Source organism: Lissotriton helveticus, chromosome 9 (genome assembly GCF_964261635.1).
Source record: "Lissotriton helveticus chromosome 9, aLisHel1.1, whole genome shotgun sequence".
Classification (NCBI taxonomy): Eukaryota; Metazoa; Chordata; class Amphibia; order Caudata; family Salamandridae; genus Lissotriton; species Lissotriton helveticus.
Genome location: NC_136070.1, coordinates 514,067,430 through 514,085,317, shown reverse-complemented (window position 1 = coordinate 514,085,317; position 17,888 = coordinate 514,067,430). Strand labels below are relative to the sequence as shown.

The 17,888-nt window shown below is 46.0% G+C and overlaps 1 protein-coding gene across 1 annotated transcript in view; it reads right to left on the bottom strand.

Moving 5' to 3' along the window:
* The window catches only part of PELI2 (pellino E3 ubiquitin protein ligase family member 2), a 294,907-nt gene that overhangs the window by 64,014 nt on the left and 213,005 nt on the right, over window positions 1-17,888 (bottom strand). Inside the window, exon 6 of the mRNA XM_078660363.1 lies at window positions 6,036-6,071. Coding sequence (XP_078516489.1) covers window positions 6,036-6,071 — 36 coding nt within the window. The remainder of the gene's footprint in view (window positions 1-6,035; window positions 6,072-17,888) is intronic.

Sequence of the window (17,888 nt, the reverse complement as noted above, 5' to 3'; positions counted from 1 at the left end):
TGCCCGACTGGTAACCAACACTAGGTCTGTTAAATTTCCCTGAGCCTGAGTCCACTGATTTGCTAAGCACTCCTGGAGCGGGCGCATATGTAACCGTGCGTGAGGGACTATGAAGATGCAGGAGGCCATCATGCCTATCAACTGCATGAACACTCTCGCTGGAAGCGAGTGTTGTGGTCTGAACTTCTGGATTAGAGACTGCATGCTGTCTATCCTGACTTGGTTTGGTTGAGCCATGGCCGTCAGGGTATTGATCGTCGCACCTAGAAACTGCCGGACATGTGCCGGCTGAAGATGCGACTTTGGGTAGTTCAACGAGAAACCTAGATCGTGAAGGAGGTGAATGGTAGTCGACATGTCCGCGGCGCACTGTAGTTCCGACTGGGCTTGAACGAGCCAGTCGTCCAGGTAGGGGTAGACATGGATGTTCTGCCTCCTGAGGTGCGCTGCTACTGTCGCCAGACACTTGGTAAACACCCTTGGGGCTGTGGTGACTCCGAAGGGTAGGACCTTGAACTGGTAATGCTTGCCTTGGATAGTGAACCTGAGGTATTTCCTGTGGGACGGGTGTAGTGGAATGTGGAAATAAGCATCCTTGAGATCTAAGGTTGCTAAGAAGTCCCCTTGGTTTAACAAGGGAAGAATCTGTTGCAGTGTAAGCATATGGAAATGTTCCGACAGTATGTACAGGTTGAGGGGACGTAGATCTAGAATGGGCCTGAGAGATCCGTCCTTCTTTGGAATAAGGAAGTACAGGGAATATACCCCTGTTCCTTCCTCTCCCACTGGCATGAGCTCGATTGCGCCTTTTTGCAGCATCGCCACTACTTCCTGCTGCAATAAGTGCAAATGCTCTGCGGACATAGGCCGTTGCCTTGGTGGAATGTTGGGTGGAGTGGACTTTAACTCTAGACAATAACCGTACTGGACAAGTTGTAGCACCCACCTGTCTGTGGTGATGTTTCTCCAGACGGGCAGGAACTGCTGCAGTCTCCCCCCGACAGGTGTCAAGTGGTCGGGGGGCAGTGACAGAGAGTCACTGTTTGCTTGGGGTAGAGGAGCGGGAGTTGTTGTTTGCTCTGCCGCGACCTCTGTTGCTGTTATTTCTGTAACCTCCCTTGTTCTGTTTTGTGAACGAGGATTGTGCTCCACCTCTTGAGAATTGCGATTGCTGACCCATTTGTCCTCTGGTGACTCCACGTGCACCTGAGCGACGAAAATTATTGCCACGAAACTGTTGTGACTGTAGGGCCCGCATAGATTTAGCAGTTTCCATGTCCTTCTTTATCTTTTCGAGGGTGGTGTCAACATCTGGACCAAACAGTCTATCAGGATTGACTGGCTGATTAAGTATGGTTGTTTGAATATCAGGTTTAAACCCTGATATGCGGAGCCAAGCTTGTCGTCTCAGCATGACGCTAGTGTTGATCGCCCTAGCTGCTGTGTCTGCGGCGTCAAGTGCACACTTGATGGCTGCGTTGGAGATCAGTTTCCCTTCCTCAATAAGCATTTTGGTGCCTTCTTGAAACTGTGGAGGCAGGTGTTGTACAATCTGCTCTAGGGTGTCGTAATGCGCCCTATCATAACGTGCTAAGAGTGCTTGTGTATTTGCAATACGCCAAAAGTTTGCAGCTTGTGCCGCCACTCTTTTGCCCCCTGCCTCTAGCACTTTGGACTCCTTGTCTGGGGGAGGAGCTTCGCCCGTTGTCTGGGAGTTGGCCCGTTTCCTGGCATTTGCGACCACAAGAGAGTCTAGTGGCAACTGTCCCCGAATGTATGCAGGGTCTGCAGGTGCTGGTCTGTACTTTTTCTCGATACGTGGATTGACCACTCTCGCTCTGGTAGGTTCTTTAAAGATGTCAGCTGCATGCTTGAGGACTCCCTTGAGCATAGGCAGCGTTTTCACAGTTCTTTCAGAGACTGAAAAAGTGTCAAAAAGAAAGTCCTCTTCTACTGGGTCAGCATGCATGTCCACATCATGATTAGCAGCTGCCCTCTCAATGAGTGCATGAAAACCTGCAGAATCCTCTGTTGGGGATGCACGTGCACTGAAAGGCTGTGGGTCTTGCCCCACACTTTGGGTGCCTTGGTCACCAATGTCATCATATGCATCTGGATGTGCATCTGGTTCATTGATGGGGAAGGTGTATTGGTCCTCCTCATGATATCACTCACCCTCAGAGTGTTCTGGTGAGGGAGTAGGGCTTCTTCTTGGAGGAGGCTGGATAGGTTCTATGAGGCCAGAAGCGTCCAGAGGAACCCTTTTTTTCTTTAGTGGGATGACATATGAGTCCAGAGGCTCAGAAGTAATCCTCCTTTTGTATAGGGTTAATTTGCCAGTGTTGGCGTCGATGAAATGCTCAGAATCGTCCTCTGATTCGAGTTCTCGACCTGAAGGTACCCCCGCCGTAGAAGAATCCGACTTCTTTGGCGTCGATTTTGTCGAAAAGGCCTTCGGAGCCTCTTTCGGCAGCAGAAGGAAGAGAAGCTTACTCTTAGGCTTTGCCGGCGTGTCCTTCGGCGTCTGAGGCGACGGTAACGGAGCCGACGTAGCAGCGGCCTTGTCCCTGATTCTCTGCAGCGAAGCGGCGATGGGGGACACTTCACTCACAGTGGCTTTTGGCGCTGACGAGGATGTCTTGACCTTCCCCTCGGATCCGACGTCATGGTGGCCTTTCGGAGTCTTGGACGCCGATGCAGTTGCCGCCGACCCAGAGTCCTTGGATCGATGCGCAGATGTGCCAACCGTCGATCCGTGTGCTTGTGTCGCCTCCGACTCCACTACGCGTCCGACGGACGGAGTCCCAGTCGGAACCGGAGCCGTGCCGCTGGCCTTGGCGTGCTTAGACGGTGTCGCAGCGGTTGATCCGTGCCGACCACCCTTCTTAGAGGATCCCTCCTCTGGCGCCGATTTTGACCCTGTGGAATCGACCAACTTCTTCGACTTCTGCGGGCCGGAGGTCGACGGAGCCGATGCGGCGGCGGGTGCAGTAGCTTTCTGTTGGCCGGCCGCCATTTTAGGGACGCTCGAGTCCTTAAGTTTCAGTTTCGTTTTCGGGTCGTCCATTTTAGGCGTAGTCGATACCGTCGGTTTCGGTTTCGATCCGGCCTGCCCAGCAAGTATGTCCGTGGCCGGGCCTGAAGGCGGGGCCGTGGCTTGCGGTACGGGGTCTTGGGTAAGGCCAACTGGCGATCCCGTGACCCGATCGTGATCTTCGAAATCTTCGGGGCATAGCTCGTCCCCTGAGCTATCTGCCGCGGCCCCATAAATCTCTTCGACGTCCCCTACCTCGTCGACGTATTCAAGGCCTTGATCCACGACTCCGTCGTCGTCTTCCGGATCCGCCTCGACCTCCGTTTCGGGTGGGGATATTTGGAGATGATGACCCTGTTCATCTTCTTCTTGGTCGCCGAAGATGTTTTCTGGATCCGGGGCCGCTTGTCTGGCCTCCAGGCGCACCGCGCGCCGAAGCTTGAGAGTCTTTTTCGACCTGAATTGAGCGCAAGCCTTACACTTGCCGTCGTCATGGTCCGGTGAAAGGCATTTGTTACAGACCGGGTGCAGGTCTATATGTGGGTACTTGGACCCACAGAGCGGACAGTACTTAAACGGACTCCGCTCCATGCTGGAAATTCGTGGTCGTGTCGCGATGAGAAGGCCTCGATGTCCGAAGAGTGAAAAAACTCCGCTGAATCCGACTTCAAGAGTCGGAAGAACTCGAGACCGTGCGCAAACAATACCGACGCTATAAATACAAGGCCTTTTGGCCTTAAAAAGTTAGTTTTACTCGGTTCCGACAGAGAGAAGTCGAGACCGCATCCGAACCCAATGGCGGAAAAAAACAATCTGGGGATGGAGCCGATGCCCATGCGCACTGTAGTCCAGGGGAGGAGCCACCTATCTCAGGATACTTCGAAGACTCTTCCAGGACAACAATGTGCGATCATCCGGACCCAACACTAGGCGGCGATCTAATGCTAAGATATGAATTTAGCAGCCCACATGCCTCGAACATAGGTAATTAGCATGGGTGGCTTTAGGGGTTTAGGCTCTCAGAGGCAAAAACGTTCTGTACAAAGGCATCCAGCTTTTTTGATTCCCTATCCGGAGGGGCTTTAGGGAATCAATTCTGCTTAAACCAGGCAAACAAAGGCTAAGCCACAAGGCTTTCAGGAGTAGGATGAGCAGGATGGAATATTAGATCTAAGGGAGCTGGCCTCTGCTTCTTGTAATCAGCCCAAGAAGCTGTTTGGACAGACTAGATCTTCCCAGACTTTTCCAGCATAGGGCAATAGTGCTTCATTAAACTAAAGTACCAGTTTGAAAGTGGTCCGCTTGACTGATAGTATTTCAGCAAATAGTCTAGACTGATGCTGCTCTGCAGGTACAGAATCTCCATAGTCTCCATAATCATACCGGAGTAATGGGCCTAGTCAACTGAAACCAGGCCCCTCCGCCTAGGAAATTCCACTCCCAACAAAGAATCTAGACCACATACATGCCTTATGTAAACTTACTAGGAATCTGGCTTCAGTTTGTATGGGAGGCAATAAATAGTCAGTCCAACTGCCATCCTCTACATCTTTGGGAGAGACATGGTGAAAGTCCAAGGAATCAGAATCCTACCCTCACAGATAATGAAACCTGGAGGGAGAAAACATCTCAGACTGCCTTCGATACTCTGCAGAACCCATGAGTGCTGTTCTGATGACAAGGTACAAAAAAGCCACCAGAGTTAACTTTAGATGAGCAAGGACGTGATTACCGGTCTTGGTGCAGAAGAGGCAGACTTAACAATAGGACTGCAAAAAGATATAGGTGTCATTGAATGTGTGCCAACTTAAGCACGCACATTAGTGGGGTTCTGGGAAAATAATGCCAACACACAGATGGCACGGGATCCCATGATCACTCCTTGGACTCTTCATTTCTTTTTTTCATAATAAAAAGAGGAAGGAAGAACGTGCCTACAATTATGTGTTCCAGAGAACTACCGCCAAGAGGGGCCTGGAATTCTAAAGTGTCCAAGATATTGCCTTGATGGAAACTAGAGTGCGCCTAGCCTCCCGCTCCCAGGTCCCTTCTAATGGCATCCATGCACAAAGGTCACATGATGAGACATTGAATGAAACTCCAAGGCACGAAAGGCAGTCCTTGTTAGTGTCCACAATGTACATCTAGTTCCTGCACCTGACAGACTGTTTGAAGCCCAAGTACTTTGAGGGAGACAATCTATCGGTTTGTATGAAACTACCTACTATCTGAGGGTGGGGGGGGGGGGGAACAAAACAAATAAAATAACACTGTCCACTCCAGATGCTGCACAAACTGCATTTGGCCTCACTTCCATTGATGTCAGCCAACTCTATGGATCACACTCAACAGCACCACCTATCAAAGGGACATGCTACAGCTGTTGAACATTTTTCGATCCATTCTTGAGAGTGATTCACATAACTAATCTGCAGGAGCAAATATTCAGTAAGAAAATAACATTCAGAAGAGGACAAACATTGTGAGTGAATTTGGGCTTATGACTGATGTGATAGTCTTGGATTTGAGATTTGCCAGTGGCCTACATAGCACAAACTTTGGAAAAACAAAATAGTAATCCAACAGCTAGATGGAATGCACATTCTGACAATCTATAACGCACAATTTTTTGCTGGAAAAGAAGATCAATGCAATACTATTAAGTCTTGTTACGAAATTAAAGAATTTTTGGGAAAAGGTTCTGTGCCAAAGATGGATTCTGTGAAGAAACCATCCCTTCATGCATAATGGATTGGATAAAGCACATTCTTGCTGCACTACAGCACCCCCAGAAAGAAATGAGCTTGAGACAAAAAACATGTTAGTAACAAACTACATCAACGTGATGAGAAGGGAGTTTCCCTGGAAAGTTTCAGTGAGAAAGACATAATCATAAGATAGAGACACTACAAGAAGACCTACCATACATTTTTGTTTACATAAATGGGCATACGGATTACAAAAAACAAACAGAAAATAAGAAAACTGGAAAGGGACATACCATGTGTAAATCTGTACCATCATTAGGTATTTCAACCTGGAAAAAGTAAAAGATATTTAATGATTAACGTCCTTGTCATATTCTTGTGCCATTGGTTAAATATTCTAGGCGAGTATTAGAAAAGCATGACGACAAATGTTGGGGAAAAACACAAACGTTTAGCTAATTTTGTTTCAAATTGAGCATCAATCTCCTTGGCTGACATTTCTGGCAATTTAAAGTGATGAAAGTAGTTTATAAAGTATCATCATGGAAGCACAGGAGTCATTGTGTATTTGAGGTTAAATGCAGAAAGTTCATAATCCAGCGCCGAGACACTCACCAAATAGCTGTTGCACTCTACAAACCCCCCTAATAATATGTTGTAATTAACAACATCAATAGATAAGGTTTCTTCAAGTAATTTATTGGCAGGAGAAACACAGGACGATCCCTACCAGACGCAGCTGGTTTAAACAATCACTGTCAACCTTAAGATGACCTCACATGGAATGTGGGTACATCATAAAACGATGACACAGTCTAGAATAAACAAGCTAGTGCATTATAACATATCTACCCATCTTACACTAAAACAAAAGTAAGAAAATACAACAAAATTAAACACAAAAATTAAACAGACACTAAGTAATCTTTAAGATACTGCGGAGCTCTCCTTTCCCCAACTTGTCTCAAAACGCGAGAAGATTCAACTAACACATCTCCTCTACTTCCACCATCAACTTGTCTCACCTCTCGACCTAACACAGCTCCCCTAGATCCCTCAGTCGCTATTTCCACGAAATTCTTCATCACCCATCATCATCCAAGGTGACCCACCTATCTTTCCACAGTCTCCTTCCATATCAAACTTACACCTTCCATTCTTTCTTTGATAAAGAGCCACTCGCCTCAAATTCCAGGTCTGTCCATTCATCAATCTCACCCAATTCCCACCAACAGCTTTCACTTTGAAGGGACCTCTGAACTTATTCATGAAATTAGTGTTGAGACCAGGCTTAACCTTAACCCAATCGCCAACATTGATAAAATATTTATCATTCTTACTTAAAGATGAACTCTCTTCTTTTTGTTTTTTCCCAGCACGCATCCATGCCGGAAACAATTTTGTCCCTGCCACTCTACCACGCATCATATCAAAGGGACTCAAACCTAAATCGGAGTTTACTGTTGTCCTGTAAGCCCACAACATCTCAGACACCGCACTCACCACATCCATTTGCGAATTATATGCCAACTGCATCGTTCCTTTCACCATTCTATTCATGCGCTCAACTAAGCCATTACCCTGTGGGTTGTATAGTGAACAACAAGAATGCTTGACACCAACTGAATTCAAAAATTCTTCCATCTCACAAGATCTCAATTGTGTACCATTATCAGACAATATAACTGAAGGAAAACCCTCCCTCTTAAAAATTTCAGTTAAAACAGCAATAGTGGTTGCAGTAGTTATCGAATTCATAAAGGCCACCTCAACCCACTTCGATTTTACATCCACTCAAACAAGAGCAAACTTTTGAGATTGTGGCAAAAATGCAAACGGACCAATAAAATCAATGCAAACCTTCTCCCATACTTTTTCCACATTGGTAACATGCTGTTGCTCACTTGAACAACCCAGACCTACTCTTAAACGCTTCTCTACAAGCCTCACACTGCTCCACCCATTCCTTTACCTCGGAATCCAAATTCGGCCACCAATAGTTCGCCTTAATCCTTTTGATCGTCATGGTTTGCCCCATATGTCCTTCATGTGCCAAACCAATCAACCTCCTCCGCAAACCACATGGCGGCACAAACTTGTCATTTCTCATAACAGTACCATCAGGAGTTACTGCCAACTCATCTATAACTTTCACAAATGATCTCACACCATCAGGTAACGAACCTTCCCTCCTGGCACCATCCTTGATCATCTTCACAACACCTGACAAAACAACATCCTTCTGCATATGGGTATACCACGTATCACTTTGTATAGCATTAGCGTAAGTCTCCAGAGCATCATCCACATTCGCCACTACCTCTTCCGTCTGTAAATCAATGACTTCTTTGCTACAATCTGGTAAACGCGACAAACAATCCGCAACTCTGTTCTTCCAACCTGGCAAATACTCTAATCTACAATCAAACTCTTGCAACTTCACCGCCAGCCTAGCCAATCGTCCTGAACAATTCTTAATACCACCCGGTCCTAAAACTTTCAACAAGGGTTTATGGTCAGTGCGGAGTATGAACGTACTACCCCATAAGAAACTCTAAAATAATTTGTAGCCCAAGCCGCTGCTAACGCCTCCCTCTCAATTACAGCATAATTTCTTTCCACTTGAGACAATGATCGTGACGCAAAGGCTACAGTCTTCTCTTGCTTCCCATGTTTCTGTGCAAAAACGGCTCCAATCCCAACACCACTCGCATCTACAGTTACCACACACTCCAGACCAGACACAAATGGAGTCAAAACCCCTGCATGTGCGATATCATGTTTCACTAACTCAAAACATCTCTGCTGTTCACTATTCCAATCAAACTTCCTTCCCCGTCTCAACAATTCCCTCAACGGCTCAGTCTTTCTCGCAAAATCAAACACAAATTTTGCATAATATTCAACTAGACCCATGAAAGACCTCAATGAATCTCTATCATGAGGGGCCTTAGCATTGACAATCGCACTGACTAAATTTTCTTTAGGTTTAATCCCCTCACTTGTGACTAAATGACCTAGGTATTCCACCTCCCTTGTCAAAAATGTACACTTTTCCCTACGCAAGGTTAAGCCAGCCCTATCTATACATTCCAGGACTCTTTTTAATGAGATGTTATGTTCTTCCTCAGTCGCCCCGAACACCAACACATCATCTTGGAACACCACAGCCTTCTTCACCCCAGAAAGAACTGAACTCATCAACCTCTGAAACACACTTGCTGCTGAGCATAAGCCAAACGGAAGCCTACAAAACCTAAATGTCCGTAAGATGACCTCACATGGAATGTGGGTACATCATAAAACGATGACACAGTCTAGAATAAACAAGCTAGTGCATTATAACATAATAATTATTTAAGAATAACTCAGCCAGCTTGTCAGGCATATTCACTTTGTGTTCTAGACACCACACTTCGTTCAGACAGACTTGGATTATACAGATCTCTAAAATTGGAGACAAATCTCAATTTGCCGTTTATTATTAAATCCATGTAGGGATGTGCTGGCTTGAAAAAGCTTAACGTTCGAAAATTCTTATTGCAATCTACCACCCCAAAGAATGTGGCAGGAGGAGTGACCTGAACTGCCCCCTCCCAAAGCCCACAAGAAAAAAAGTTAAAACTACGGTCCTGCCTGGGATTTGATGTGAAACATGACCTAGCCAAGACACATGAAAGGAAAGGCAAACATGAAAAAGTGTAGGAGACCAACCATAACTTACTGACTGCCTACCTGTTAAAGACAAAATTGGTGGCAGAGACCAAGTATCTAAAGTTCCCAGCTGAGCCATGACCAGTAAGAGAGAACAACCGTCATTTGTCCCCTCCCATGTTCTCCTGGAAGGGCAAAGGACAGAGGAAGAGGGACAATAAAAAGAGATGACTTTCAGAGTCTGAATTCGGCATCCATGTCACCTAAGAAAAGTGTGAACTGAAATGCCAGCCATAAGGGGAACACTTTCTGGAGTTGCAGATCGAACGAAGGGGTGTGCCTTCATAACCTGCATTTCCGTCCAACCTAAAATCTATGCAGACAATTTTATGAAAGAGGAGGTGACGCTGAGGCACATCAAGGTGCACTGGGCGGAAGTTTCTTGAAGGGAGCAAGGTTCTGTCTCAGCCAGATATCCTAATATTGTGCTACTTGACAGAATAGAAGTGTTATGACAGCAAGAGGAGACATCAGTCTACAAACGAAACAACTGAGAACAAAAGTGATAGCTAAAGGTGACCAGGGATATCCTAGAAAGATGCATACCCATGCTACTTGGGTACAGAGGAACTGTAAAGGGTTAGATAAATTCAAACATGCACATAAGGATAGATCAATAAACTTCAAATTCAAGACTGAATCCTGGCAGTATATCTTCTGTATCTCCAGGTGAGTAAATGAGTGTGGAATGTGTGCAGAGCAGTACGACTGTAGTAGAGTTATGGGCTTAGAGAGTACTATGTCTTGGTGCATGCAGGAGTTGTTACCGGTGTGTGTTGTGTTCAGATGTATCTGGAAAGAGGTAGTTAAGTGCCTATGCCAGATGGGGTTTAGTTTGCTTTTTCAGTGTGAAGGTGTTCAGAGAGGAGCAATTTATTTGGGTGATTCACAGTGGGGGAGGTTTGGAGAAAAATGGATGGGAGTGTCAAACAGGAAGGGTCCATCCACCCTCTCCCAGTTCCAACATGTATGCAGATTTCAAGCAATGCACTATTTTGGCCCGTTCCATCTACCAACGGGTGCCACTCGACTTGAGGGAATATTTTTAGGGTCTGTGACACTGCACTTCCATTCATAGAAATATACATACTCTTTTATGGAGAGCATTTCACCCAATGATTGTCCTGTGGTTTCCCATTCGTATAGAAGCTGCCTGCAAAAACCATGTATAGAATTTCTCATCAATGCTGTACCTAACCAATATGGACCACAAAGACAGATATACTGGTCCATCCTCAATACCAAATAACAGAAGCAAGGGTACCACCAGGGAGCGTAAAGACCGACGCCAATTTGCCAAAACCCACAGGTCCCTTTTGTTATGGCAAGAACAGCTTGCCCGTGGACAACTCTGAAGCAATACCTCACAACCAGAAGTAGGCAGCAACCACACAAGTGAGCCAAAGTGAGTGCACACAACAATGAACAACGTGATAAACTATAAGAAAGGAACATACATCAGATTAACTGAGACAATGTATCTGGACTATGCAGCAGAATTGCACTAGCACACTGAGATGGGTTCAGGCAAAGGGTCATGAGTACTAACCCCATAATTTCACCATTCTATTGTGGGTCAGCCCCAAACTCAAGCTTCAATAAGGACGAAGGAGGGGTTGTAAAAAAACACTATCGCCAAGCTTCTTTGAACAGGTTTCAATAATAATACGTTTTGAATAAACCAAAACTAATAGAAATTGCGTGATCTGAGGGATCATTTCTAATTCAGTCATAGAGGGTACCGTTCCAAACTTTCCACCTAGAGAACTTTTATCTGAGTATAATGGGGAGTGGTGTTAATAAAAGGTGACAAAAGTAAGATTAGTCTGTGTCAGAATCAAATAAAGGATTCCCGTTTGTATGGGATAGTTTCCAAAAATAAATGAGATTACGACCTTCCCTGCAGTCTAAGCCCAGACCAGCAAGACACTTATGAGGGCTGTTCTGTCTGGAAGAATTGTGTCCTGTTAGAAGTGACTATAAGTAATACTAAGTGTGATCAAATGCAGTTTGGTTTTAAAAGGTAGATGCTCTTTATGCATGATTATGTACTCTGTCATCACATACCGGTTGTGGCTTGTGACATTTCATAATTTGTAGTAGGTGTGTTGATAGATTATTCCAAACCCTTAACAGGACGACAGGAGTTGGCGTCACCCTCCTTCAACCCAACCAGTCACCCTTTTCTACAGCCCTATGTCCTCTTTCATCTGCAGTCCCTTAAACTCCTTCTGGCCCTTCTCCCTCACTGCCCTCTACTTAGGTCCTAGAGCCTGTACACTTTCACTGCAATCACAGCCACTGCCAATCATTGCAGAGGCTCCTCCTACATCATTAATGCCCTCATCTAATTTCCACTGCTCTTACCTTTCCACACTGCACATTTTCTCCACTCCATCTACATCAGTACAGGTTAGGCCGATCTGGTCGTACATTATTCTACCAATGCACCTTTCTGCCCCTTATCACCATGCCCTATCAGACCACCTGCATCCCAATCCATGTACCATGCACTAAGTCTCTTGTGAAGTTTACATGCCTCCACCCCCTGCAACTACCCTGTGACCTTAAGTTGAGCTATGGCCCTGCCAGCAGACCCCCAACTCTGCACTCACTTTTTCTTGAAGGCTCCTTTGACCTCCAGCTCCCAGTTTCCCACCCAAATAACTGGCTTGACCTGCATCCCTTGCTCCAATCCACTGACTCCCTCTAATTGTCATTGAATTTTGCATATCAATGGGAAACAGTGGATTACAGCACCCACTTGCTTCTTGAGACCAAAGCTCTGCAGACACCTCGCAGATAAAAATGAGATGCCTGGGTCCCTTCAATTCTCAGTAATTCCTGTGGCCCTACCTCTCTTGGTCTTCGGAGATGGAAGCGGAGGGACACCCATGGGGCAAAGGCAGCACAGTGGGAACAAACTGACATTTCTGTGCTGCAGGAGACTGGGAAGCACACTGGCTCCAATGGAGGTATCTGGATTAACATAAAATGGCCCATTATACCAGATCACATGAACTCTATGCAATACTCTAGTATTATGCCCCATGGAGTGATGCCCCTCATGAACTCATACCTCCTTTGCCCCGCTTCTCTATTGCACGTTATCCCCTTTATCTGTTGGTGAGGCTCTCCTTTTCAAGAAATTGAGCTGCCAGTAAGGAGGAAGAATGGCAGAACATGACAGAAGGACTGTGGTGGGGAAAGGTATACAACAAAAGGGTCGCTCAATATAGAAGTGTTCCGTCTGAGGAGTAACCAACCATAGGACGATTTGGTTACTATGCAAGGGAACCCCGGTAGGGTTGTGTGAAGGGACCAGAACTCCTTGCCGCTGAGAGCTTTGAAATGTGAGAAGGGATGGTTGGGGTTGTCTGGAAAGTCAGACTGGAGGCAGTCAAAGAGCGGCAAAGACCTTACTGGAATAGGAAAAAAATCTCTTGAACAATGAAGATGGCCTGTTTGGCATTTTGAAGGTGTGGTAAGCATGGACCTCAGTATATAGGACTCACTGGCATTCAGTGAGAGGTAGCAAGCAGACAGGAAGTTGGTTCCTTGAAGAGGCACCTAGACAGGACACCATTTGCCAGACAGGGATGAATGGTTATAAAAGAAATCTTGTGTGAATTGGAGTCTATTGGTCCTCTATGCACTGTCAGCAGGCAACCTAAGAGACATGATGGGAGGAGTTAAGTTTAGGTGGAGGCAGAAGCAAGCAGAGGGTCATGTGAGTCAGGGCATCAACAGCAGAGGTGGGGTAGAAAGGCAGACAAAAAAACAAGAGCAGGGTCCAAGGGTCAGAGAGAGGCCAAATATCTCTGTCTGCCACCAAGCAGTGAGATTGTTTTATGCTGGGCCAAAAGGGCAAGAGGCCCACCAGTCAACCTCTAAGAGTGGCAACATATTCCACAGTTAACCCACGAATCAATCCCATCTCAATTAGCATGATGGCATTAGGAATGCCAACTGGCTGGTACTGTACTGGCCAGGCCAGTATTTTTACGTTAAGGCCAGTTAAAAAAAAAATCTGAATAAATGGGATGTTACGTTTTGCTCCCAAAAATGTATTAAACTATATGAAAGGTGTCCAAATTATTTCTGAATTATTATTAAATGAAAAACGGGGACAATTTCATGTTAAAAGTAATTTTGGGGAATAAACACATATTCTTATTCACCTACCAGTTATTGCCCCTTCTAGAATAGCTAAACAAACAAATCACTGGTATTGTGTACTTACAAAGGAAGCAACCCTACCACAAGGTGTACCGTGCACATCCGGAACCTATTAACCCCTTCGGGGCTGATGACGAGCTGGGCTCGTCATGGAGCAGGGCGCTCGCACGCTGATGACGAGCCCAGCTCGTCATGAGCCCCACCCTCGGGGGAAGCGCCAGCGCTCCCCCCGAGTCTGCCCTATTTTCCTCTTTTCTGCGGGGATGGCAGGGGAAGACCTTCCCCTGCCTCCCCCTGCCTCCCCCCGCCCGCGTCATCAATGACGTCAGCGCGCGAGGCGCGCTGACGTCACTGGAGGTTCCCTTTGTTTACCGATGCGCAGGAAAGCCATTTGCTTCCTGCGCGTCGTTGTAGAAAGAGGTTCGTTTTGTGGCTGGGGCGGGGGGGATTGTTTTGAAACTTGCATCGAGGGAAAGGAAAGGCTTTTCCTTTCCCTCGATGTAACTTTAGAGCATTCCTGCTGCACGATCGTGCGATCGTGCAGCTGGAATGCTAGGGATTTAATTTTTATTTTTTTTATTTTCCAATTTCGTTGTTCGGGGAGCGGCCCCTTGGGGAAGGGTCGCTCCCCTTTTTGGGGGAACATTAATTTTGAAGTGTTTTCGTGTCTCCTATGTTGATAAATGGTCGTTTTTAAAAAAAAAAATGCTGATGGGGGTCATTTTGAAAGTATAATTATAGTGCTAATTTTAATCAAGGATGCAAGTGCCTCTGTCCTTCATTACTTTTACTTTGTGGTTATCTGAAGTGGCTAAAAAACACACCTGTCCTGCCTAGGCAAAGCTCACTAGTGTTTTTGGGCTGATGAATTTTTTTTTATTTGTGCTGCAATTCGAACACATGCTTTGTCTCCAGTGACCATGTGTGTGTTACTATGCCATCGCAGCGATGTGCGAAGGGGTCCCTTGATTGAGCTGTCCATCATAGTGGGAAGCTCACAAATGTTTTTGGGCTGATGATTGTTTTCCTAAATTTGTGCTGCAACTCGAGCGCCATCTTTGTCTCCAGTGACCATGTGTGCGTTACTATGCAATCGCACAGATGTGCGCAGGGGTCCCTTGTGTGAGCTGTCCATCATAGTGGAAAGGTCACAAATGTTTTTGGGCTGATGAATGTTTTCCTGAATTTGTGCTGGAACTCGATCACCTGCTTTGTCTCTAGTGACCTTTGTGTGTGTTATTATGCCATTGCACCGATGTGCGCAGGGGTCCCTTGAGTGAGCTGTCCATCATAGTGGGAAGCTCACAAATGTTTTTGGGCTGATGAATGTTTTCCTGAATTTGTGCTGCAACTCGAGCGCTTGCTTTGTCTCCAGTGACCGTGTGTGTTACTATGCCATCGCACCGATGTGTGCACAGGTCCCTTGAGTGAGCTGTCCATCATAGTGGGTAAATTTAGGAAAGATGGTGCACTCCGCTAGTTGGTGGGCGTGGCCAAACGGGGGTCTTCTGTGTGAGTTCACATGCCTCTTATGTGTATAAATGGTCAGAGAATGATGAGAGCAGCAGATGTGGAGAAAGAAGCTCCTGGTCATAGGAACTGTTTTTGGATTGCGCTTGTGAAAATCAAGGATGCAAGTGCCTCTGTCCAGCATCACAGTTAACCACAGTAATTCTGCTGCCCCCCCTCCCCATGAGAATCCCTGATGACGTCAGCGCGCACAGCACGCGCCAACATCTTCAGGGATTCCCAGGCGGTCGGGAAGCCATTTGCTTCCTGCGCCTGGAGGTGTTAGGTTGATTTTAAGATTTTTGGGGGGGTTTGGGGCTGCAAAGAGGCATCAGGGGAGAGGCAAGTGAATTTCCTCTCTCCTGATGTCTCTTTGCAGGGCATTTCTGCCTCACGGTCGCGCACAGCATTGCGATTGTGCGGTGGAAATGCCCCCACTAGCACCTGGGATTTTATTTTAGATTGTAGGAAGTGACCCCTTGGGCAAGGGTCGCTTCCAGGTGGGTCGGATTTTAAATTTAGCTTTTCTGCCCCCCCGGTGGGCAAATCAACCCGTACTTTTGTCCGTTTTGCCCTTTTTGATGGCCCATCTGTGTGGATGTGATTTTGGGGGTAAATTTGTGTGTTGTTTATTCATTTGTTATGTTGTTTGTGAAATGTAGTATTCATTTTTTTTTCTTCTTTGTTTTTGATCCAGGCTTTTGCTGTTTGTATTGGTGTAGGTTGTGGTTCAGTTAATGCTGGTTTTGCAGCTTGTGTAGTTGCATGTGCTTGGTAAATGTTTTTTGTACTACTTTCCCTAGATGAATGTGTTTTTATGAAAAGTGAAGTTATTGCTGTTTGTGTGGCTTTGTGTTTCTTGATTGTTAACTTTTTTTTTTGTATTGCTGCTTGATGTGTACTTTGTCTAATCTATACTTTTTTTTCTTTCTAGTGGGATTTCCTTTCTTTTTGCTGTGTTTCAGCAGAGTAGGTGCTGGTGAGTGTTCTTATATTTGGTTAGATTTGAATTGTTTTTGAGTGTATTGATTTTTGTGTGAAGACTCTACCTTGTTTACTTCTTACTTTGCACAGTGTAGGTTGTTGTTCACTTGTGTGTGTAGTCTTCTTGCTTTGTAAGGATAATGGCTGCTCGCAGGATGACTGCTAAGCAGGTTGTTAGTTTGCTTTTTGAGTCTTACTCTGACCATGGTCCAGACACTGACTCCGATTCGGAGCATGAGGTAGGTGCAGAAGATTCAGGCAGTGAGTTTTCTCTTCGCATGGTATCATCGGATGATGATTCTTCTTCTAGTGCTGATGAAGTGCCTGTGGTAGAGAGGGACATTGCTGTGCCGGTAGAGAGGCAAGAGCCATCTGAGCGGCAGTCTAGGTCCTCAAGGTTTTCCTTTTTTTCTCGTCTGGAAGAGGCAAGTGTGGTAAAGGCGGCGCTCAAAAGGCTTCACATTGCTGTGGTGCGCCAAGGGTTATCTGGTGCTGCTAGTCTTCCTGTTGTAGAGCAGCATGAGGCATCTGGTGCTGCTAGTCTTTCTGTTGTTGTTGAGCAGCAAGTGGCATCTGGGGATGCGAGTTCTTCTGTTGATGTTGAGAGGCAGCTGGGGATGTGAGTTCTCCTGTTGGTGTAGAGATGCAAAATGTATCTGGGGATGCTAGTATTCCTGTTGGTGTAGTGATGCAAGAGGCATCTGGGGATGCTAGTGTTCCCGTTGATGTAGTGCAGCAAGAGGCATCTGGGCTGCAGGCTAGGGTGGCTTCTTCTCCCGATGTTAGTGATGACGTCTGGGTTGCCCCTGGCATGGTGCAGCCGGAATTGCCAGACTTCACTGGTGTTCCAGGGTGTAGAGTGAATACTGACAATTTTTTGCCAATTCAATTTTTTCAGTTGTTTTTTGACGATGAGTTTTTGCAAGAGATTGTGGAGCAAACTAATTTGTATGCAGAGCAGTATTTGAGGGACCACAGTGCCAGCCTTAAGCCCCATTCTAGAGCTACCCATTGGTCTCCCACATATGTTGAAGAGATGAAGAAGTTTTTGGGATTAACTTTTTTGATGGGCTTGCTAAGGAAGCCATCAATGTCTTCTTATTGGTCCACTAGTCCCTTGATGGCAACATCTATATTTCCAGCAGTTATGTCTCGTGATCGATATATGCTTCTTCTTCGCATGATGCATTTTGTTGATAATGATTTAGCGTTGCCACGCGATCACCCTGATTGTGACCGTCTTTTTAAGATTCGGCCTGTCCTTGATCACTTTGTTGATCGTTTTCCTGAGATCTTTGCTCCTGGAAAAGAAATAGCTGTGGACGAGTCTTTGGTATTGTTCAAGGGCCGCTTGGTTTTTAGGCAATACATTCCTAGTAAGAGGGCACGCTATGGAATCAAACTGTATATGCTGTGTGACAGTGATACTGGATATGTTTATAATTTCAGGGTGTACACCGGTAAGGATTCCAGCATTAACACTTCTGCTTGTCCGTCCACTTTTGGAGTGACTGAGAAATTTGTGTGGGAACTAGGTAGACGATTATTTAACAAAGGCCACCATTTATATGTAGATAACTTCTACACTAGTGTGCGTTTGTCCAAGGAATTGGCCAAAGTGGGCACTGTTGCTTGTGGCACGATGCGCAGTAACCGGAAAGGTTTACCAATAGAACTTGTTTGCAAAAGGCTTGTGCGGGGACAGTCTACTGCATTGCGATGTGGGAAGCTTCTAGCTGTGAAGTTTTCAGACAGGAGAG